Source organism: Sardina pilchardus, chromosome 4 (assembly GCF_963854185.1).
Source record: "Sardina pilchardus chromosome 4, fSarPil1.1, whole genome shotgun sequence".
NCBI lineage: Eukaryota > Metazoa > Chordata > Actinopteri > Clupeiformes > Clupeidae > Sardina > Sardina pilchardus.
Genome location: NC_084997.1, coordinates 28,297,422 through 28,304,921, shown reverse-complemented (window position 1 = coordinate 28,304,921; position 7,500 = coordinate 28,297,422). Strand labels below are relative to the sequence as shown.

Here is a 7,500-nt window from a genome sequence, read left to right as displayed (position 1 = left end):
GCAGTCCAGGAAGTGAAGGCTGAGTGGGAGAAGAATGTTCTAGTAAGCTGTGGTGAGGAGTCTCAGCATCACTCTCATTCAAAATGGCCGCCAAACTCCCAGTGCCTCTGGATCGTGATCGTGAGTGACAAGAAATATCCACCAACACACACACACACACACACACACACACACACACACAAAACACACTCCAAAAAACAGGGCAACATCCCACGCAGGAATATGTAATCCGAGCATGAAACAGGATTAAGACATTAATCTTGAATTAGCTTTGGAGCGGTACCCTTCCCCTAGTGACGGCACACGTAGAGGGTGATTAAAAATGAACTATGACACAATCCAATCAGGGCATAGGCCTGTGGTTGCCTGGAGACCACAAACAGACATTGACCTGAACCCGATATAGCAGCGAACCCTCGCCACCGCCACTGTCTGTCTTTAGAACTGTGAGTGATGGCGCTCGTAAAGTTTCACAACTAGACGATTGCGTTACTGCGGTAACCCTGAACGACATACGTCCACACGGAAATACTGTAAAGCAGATGATCAACAAGTGGTCTTCATGTTAAATCTATAGTGGGCAGCAGTGACACAAGTGATCATCCCCTATAGGAGTTCATGTTAAATCTATAGTGGGAAGCTTGTGCTGTTACTGGCAAATCTGCCATAAAAAAAATGACAAGAAATGACAGGCATAAACCATTTGTTTGTCAAGTAATCGAAAATAGCTTGGTGCCAGTGAGCCAGGGGGGGAAAATCCCAATGTTTGGGACAAGATATATACTTTTCACAGTAACCCCACTTTCAGCCTTGCCGTTAAAAAACCCTGCACACTCTGATTTATTTTTTCTTTTGATGCATTGCAGTGTGCTGTAGCCAGGATGAATATCCCTACGGCGGAGGCCTGGCTGGATAGGCTACATTTCTCAGTGCTGTGTGTGCACTGATGTGTCGGGAACTGACTGAAAACTGCTCTGTGGAGAATTATGGAGGTGTCAGCTGAATACATCAGAGACTGTCAGGATGTGTCTTATCTAGCTGCTACCCATGACATTATAGGACACCACTCCTCTTCTCTTTGTTGTTCAATCTCTCTCTCTCTCTCTCCCTCTCACTTTCCCTCTGTTATGTACTCCATCCCTCTTTCATTTTCTCTCTTATTCCCTCTATCTTTTTCTCTCGCTCCCTTGTTCTTTCATCCTTGGCTGTTGCTATCCCTGTCCACAACACTAACAGAGGCACGTAAGGCCGGCCGTAGCTCTTCCGAGCCACAGGGCTTTCTGGCGTTCCGACCGACGTTCCGACCAGCGTTCCAGCTTCATGTGGCCGTGACCGACGGAATGTCAGGCTGGTGGAAGTTTACGGGAGCGCAGCGAGATTGACATGCAGGGAGTCACAGAGGGCAAGCAAGAGAGAGAGAGAGAGAGAGAGAGGGACAGAAAGAGAGAGAGAGTGAGAGAGAGAGGGAGTGGGAGAGAGAGAGGGAGTGAGAGAAGTAGAGAGAGGGACAGAAAGAGAGAGAGAGAGAGTGAGAAAGAGAGAGGGAGTGGGAGAGAGAGAGGGAGTGAGAGAGGTAGAGAGAGGGACAGAAAGAGAGAGAGAGAGGGAGTGGGAGAGAGAGGGAGTGAGAGAGGTAGAGAGAGGGACAGAAAGAGAGAGAGAGAGTGAGAAAGAGAGAGGGAGTGGGAGAGAGAGAGGGAGTGAGAGAGGCAGAGAGAGGGACAGAAAGAGAAAGGGGGATAGAGACATAGCGAAATGTGTTCATGTTGGTACATCTACTGTGTAAAAAGTCCTTGAGATATTTCAAGTGTGTTTTTCTTGTTTTTGCTGTCTGTCATTTGGCCCCAGATTGGACAGCGCTGGTGGTGAGGAGCTGTGATGTGCAGGGGCCCTAAAGGCCACGACATGTGACATGCTGCGTGGGTGGGTGGGTGGGTGGGGTGTTGGGAAGGCGTGGGTGGCATGGTACTCCGGGGGTGGTGTGTGTGTGTGTGTGTGTGTGTGTGGTGTGGGGGGTCGTCTTTCAAAAACTCCTCACTGCTGCCGTGGCAACACACACAACACTCATACACACATGCCAAACAGCTGAGGTGACACACACGCACACACACACACACACACACACACACACACACATAGACATGCACATTCATGCACGAATACCAAAGAGCAGAGGTGACACTCGCACACACACACACACACACACACACACACACACACACACAAAACACACACACATTCATACATGAATACCAAAGAGCAGAGGTGACACACACACACACACCCACACACACACAAACACACACACACACAGACAGACACAAATGCCAAAGAGCTGAGGTGAGAGACAGCATGACAGGGAGAGTTTGTCGGACAGACAGGGAGGAAGGGGGGAGAAAGGAGAGACACAAACAGACCAGACAGATAGATGGGGAGAGAGAGAGAGAGAGAGAAAGAGAGAGAGAGAGAGAGGGAGAGAGAGAGAGAGAGAGAGAAGCTGCCAAGGTAGCAATTCAGAATTTAGAACAATATTCATGATTACCCAAATCTCTACATCTCATGTAGATATTCTCTCAATTAACAGCAACCCTTATCTTGACATTAATATTTGAAAGAGACACCATTAAGTGAGTATAATACTGTAACAGAATGACAAATTGTGCAGCCCTACTCTACATGCAGTGAGCGTGTTTGACCTCTAGGTGTCAGCAGAGCTTCTATAGTTCACTAGACTGCTTCATCACGCTCAGCTCAGCTTCCCTCCCCTCCAAAGCTGTGATGTCTTTGTGTTCCCATGGTTGTTTGATTGCATGTTTGTTTGTCATCTGTGAAGATGCTCTGATGTCAATATCAGTATCGATAAATGTTTTGTTTTTTTTCTTCTTTTTTTTTTAAATGGCTTCTAGAATCCAGGGTCTTTAAACAGCCACAACATCAATTCAAAAATATTACCTCAAGAAAAGTAGTATGATCAGTGACTGTGTAGAGTAGAGAGACATTTGGTTTCAGTCACTCACTAGCAAGCGTTTACTTACATTGTGTTTAGGAGTCTTGGACTTGTGCACAGACTTGTTTCACGTGGAATGCAAATGTGTGGACCAGGCAAGCCAAATGCAAAAGGACTAGCAAAGCACTTATCTATTTCAGCAATGAAAGGTACTAGTATATCCATCTGGAGACGGCAGTGCCATGTTTACCCATACTCACTGGTGCAGAAGGAATGAGAAGAGCTCAACGCATTCTGTGGTTGCTCAGACCTGTCTAAGTGTGCAACACACTTCCATCAATATTTGGATCTACGAATCTTCCCCTGCGTTAAGAGCCAAATAAAAACATTAAAAACATTCTCTCTGTCTCTCTCTCTCTCTCTCTCTCTCTCTCTCTCTCGGTGAGTGTGTGTGTGTGTGTGTGTGTGTGTGTGTGTGTGTGTGTGTGTGTGTGTGTGTCTGTGTGTCTGTGTGTGTGTGTGTGTGTGTGTGTGTGTGTGTGTGTGTGTGTGTGTGTGTGTGTGTGTGTTTGTGTGTCTGTGTGTGTGTCAGTGTGTGTCTGTGTGTCTGTGTGTGTGTATGTGTGTGTGTGTGTGTGTGTGTGTTTGTGTGTCTGTGTGTGTGTGTGTGTGTGTGTGTGTGTGTGTATCTGTGTGTTGACTCAACAGCAGGGGTCACTAAAGCTTTTAAGAATGACGTGTCGGTGCTCTCTGACACCTGGCTGACTCCTCCGCATGCACCCATGACCGACACAGCAGTAGGTCTCCCACGCCGCTAAACCTGCAGCTCTCTGTAACCTACTGTGCAGGTGCCGTAGCGTAGACACAATCTGAGACAAAATGGCTCGCTGTTTCCTTGGCGACAGCGTGAAACGACCTCTCGTTCATTCATTCTGATTGCTAAAACCCTGTGACGCCAGCGCTACGCTCACCCCCCTCCTCCTAGATTTCTGTCTTGAAGATATCTTTCGTTGGCGGCGCTATGACGTAATTGCGGGTCCCCCGTCATCTCGACGTGGTCGTGAAAGGAAAACTCGGATGTGAGTCCGACTCCAGAATCCGTACCAGATCTTACCAGCTCTCATGAATGTCTCCGTATGTTTTTGATTGCCTTTTACGACAAGGCACACTGAGCCCACCCATGCCCCTCCTCTCTTCCTCGCCATCCTTCCTAGATACCTGTCAAACACTTAGCCACACAGTTCATCCCGCCACCTGCAAAAATGAGGATTTAAATCGCAATTTCTCGAGGCAACCGAATTCGCGCCGGCTGACTTGAGCCCCTGCTTGGATGATGATGGCTGGTTCGAGACACCCGAGGCTATGGAGAGTCGTGCTTCTCCTGACCGTATGCTACCAAGTCGGGCTCTCAGGCAGATACGGTAAGAACATGTCGCGCATCGGAGAGCAGGGATGCTTGGCGCTTGGTTTGCTATAGGAAGTCAGGGTGAGCCAAGCGTAAAAGGAAATGCACAATGACAGTGCGGTTGTCTGTTCCGCTGCCTACGTGGCCATCATATTAGTGTGTGATACGTGATACTTGTATTATCTTATGTGTACTTGGTAGAGAAGGGGGCTCCGTTGCCATATAAACAGGTTGCAGATGTAGTCTACTTGTTGTGATACTTGAATGAATACTGTGGTCATACATGTTTTAGCCAAGGCATAATGAAGTTTGTTATGAACACTCAACATTACAGCAAGTGAGTGTCGTAGAGTCATTATATATGACAGCAATAAACAATAATTTACAATTGTATTATCCTCGCATAAGTCTTCTCGGCTGTGTAATAATACATGAAGTCCATCTAACAGTTGAGGTGTGAAGCTAAAACCATAGCTTCATACGTAAAGGTCTGACAACAACCGTTAAAATGGGAATTGGGCAATTACTAACCGACGACATAGACACTGAACTGTGAGAAACGTCAGCACCACGGACAGCTCCGAGCGAAGTAGCCTTCCTGAGTTCCATTCTTCCTCTCCTCTCCTCTCCTCTCCTCTCCTCTCCTCCCTCTACTCCTTCACTCGTCATTCTTAACTCCCCCGCCTTCCTCTACGGTAACAGTTCGGTGAATACTCAACGGAGATGCCATTGGCAGTCGCCATTCGTTGCGTTATTTCCCTGGTAACAACATGCGGGGGCTCTGACCACAGACTGTATGTGTGTATGTGTGTCTGTGTGTGTGTGTGTGTGTGTGTGTGTGTGTGTGTGTGTGTGTGTGTGTGTGTGTGTGTGTGTGTGTGAGTGTGTGTGTGAGTGTGAGTGTGTGTGTGAGAGAGAGCAGCATTGCGGAGAGTCGTCAGGCAACGACACCGTTCCACGCACGCGGGTGCTTGATGTGTGGCTTGCAGTGATTTGTTTGGTTACCTTTAATTTAAGTGTTTTGGTCAGCAGTGTGATGCCCAAGGATGGCCATAGGAAAGTTGGTAGTAGCCTACACAACAATGGCAATTTAGACATTTCCTCATAACGCTATGCACTGGATCTTGTTTGATATGCCACATTAACAATTCCATTTGCATTTTGTGACATTTTGTGATTTTGCATCATATCACATCATATGTTTGCTTGAATGTACATATTATTTAAGCAGATCATATCTTACCCTTGTCAATACAGACGAGGGAAGAAAAGAGTTGTGCGTTTCTAAAGTGGTGCCTGGGATAATTTGAACTGATTGCCACAGTGCCTCCAAAAAACAGATATCCATCTTCAGTGACACCAACAATTCTATCATACATCCATCTTCTATACAGTACATTCTCTCACATATTACCTGCACATCTCTCACTCTCACAGTGTGTGTGTGTGTGTGTGTGTGTGTGTGTGTGTGTGTGTGTGTGTGTGAGTCACTGATGACATGCTCTCTTGCGTCACAGCTCCGCAGCTCCACAACAATGGGCAGCAGGCAAGCAGCTCTGGTGGGATAATGAGATGGGTGAGCAGAGGAGTCTGCTCTCTCTCTCTCTCTCTCCCTCTCTCTCTCTCTCTCTCTCTCTCTCTCCCTCCGTCCCTCTCTCTCTCTCTAGCTCTCTCTGATATGTCTCTCCCTCTCTTCTCTGTTTTCCGCACGTCTTTCTTGTTTTTTTCTGTTTCTCCTCCTTTCTTCCCATCTTACTCTGTTTGTGGTCCTGACATTAGGGTGTATGTTCTATCTCTCCCTCTCTCTCTCTCCCTCTCTCTCTCTCTCTCTCATCTCTCTCTCTCTCTTGTTATACATAGCTCTCTTTAGCTTTAGGATTATCATTAAAGTGCACAGTTTCTGTGTTCTCCTTGTCTCCTTGTGTTTATGCTCATATGGAATTTGCACAGGCTTTATGCAAAGGTCTTGTTATTTATGAATGTTTATGTTTATATGGATATTTGCACTGGCTTGATGTAAAGGTTTATTACATTTCACAAACAGGAAATTAGCTTGTTCAAATGAAGAACTCTGCGCATCAATCCAAAATCGTCTGCTGTTTTAGGTGCTTCTCAGTAGGACTTTCAGGAGAATCAAGTAGGAAGGAGACTGGAGCACACTGATCTCACATGCTGTCTTTATTGGTGCAAACAATAAACTGACGTTTCGACACTACTGTGTCTTCTTCAGAGTCATCAAAATGTAGGAAATTAGCTTGTTTCTTTAGTGGTTGCTATGCCACCTGTGGGACCTGCATGGTTGAAAATAAAGAACCAGTTTAACGCTATTGTTGTTGTTGATTATTGTTCTTGATTACTTGATGTCAGTATTTATTTTGTCTGATATATCTGTCCTATTGATTATCGTATTTTCTTCTCGTTTGTTAATTATTTGTAACGCATGCTGAGCTTTGTGTGGATCTGTACAGTTGAGTTATCTGAGAAGTCGTGCCTTTTATTTGTTTTGCAAACCTAAAACATTTACGACAGAATCAAAATATGGCTCAACAGGTTATTATTAGCCATGTGCACGAAGACTCTCCCCAGGAGCTCCAGAAAGCTAATGCGGTTAGCTGGAGATTGCATTGAACTGAGCTGAGCTGAGTAGTGTGGGTATTGATGTATTGGGCCGGGGATAATTGGCTTACAGGGGACTGTGAATATGCAGACCGAATCCATCAGAAACTGTCAGAAGTGCTCTTATCTGTGTTCAGTGACATTCTAACCAGTCCTCTCCTCAATCTGTCTTTTCTTCTTCTTCTTCTTCTTCTTCTTCCTCTTCTTCTTCTTCTTCTTTTCTTCTTTTTCTTCTACTCTCCGTCTCTGTCGCTCTTACACAAACACACACACACACACACACACACACACACAAACACACACACACATGCACACAGTAACACGTTCACTGTGTCTTCTCTCGCTCTATCAATATCGCTCTTACATACGCACACATACAGACAAATACACACATACACACACTCACACACATTCTGCCTTCTCTCTCTCTATCTCTCTCTCAGCCTTTCTCTTTGTTCCCCCTTTCTCTTCACCTGACACTACACAGAATTTCTCCATCCCCTTGACCCTAACACCCACTGTTTTTCTCTCT

General features: G+C 45.9%; 1 protein-coding gene across 1 annotated transcript in view; it reads left to right on the top strand.

Annotated features, from left to right (window-relative positions):
- The first annotated feature begins 4,079 nt into the window (after nucleotides 1–4,079).
- ptprna (protein tyrosine phosphatase receptor type Na) overlaps nucleotides 4,080–7,500 on the top strand; it is a 60,285-nt gene continuing 56,864 nt past the window's right edge. Inside the window, exon 1 of the mRNA XM_062534881.1 lies at nucleotides 4,080–4,368. Coding sequence (XP_062390865.1) covers nucleotides 4,278–4,368 — 91 coding nt within the window. The 5' untranslated portion in view covers nucleotides 4,080–4,277. The remainder of the gene's footprint in view (nucleotides 4,369–7,500) is intronic.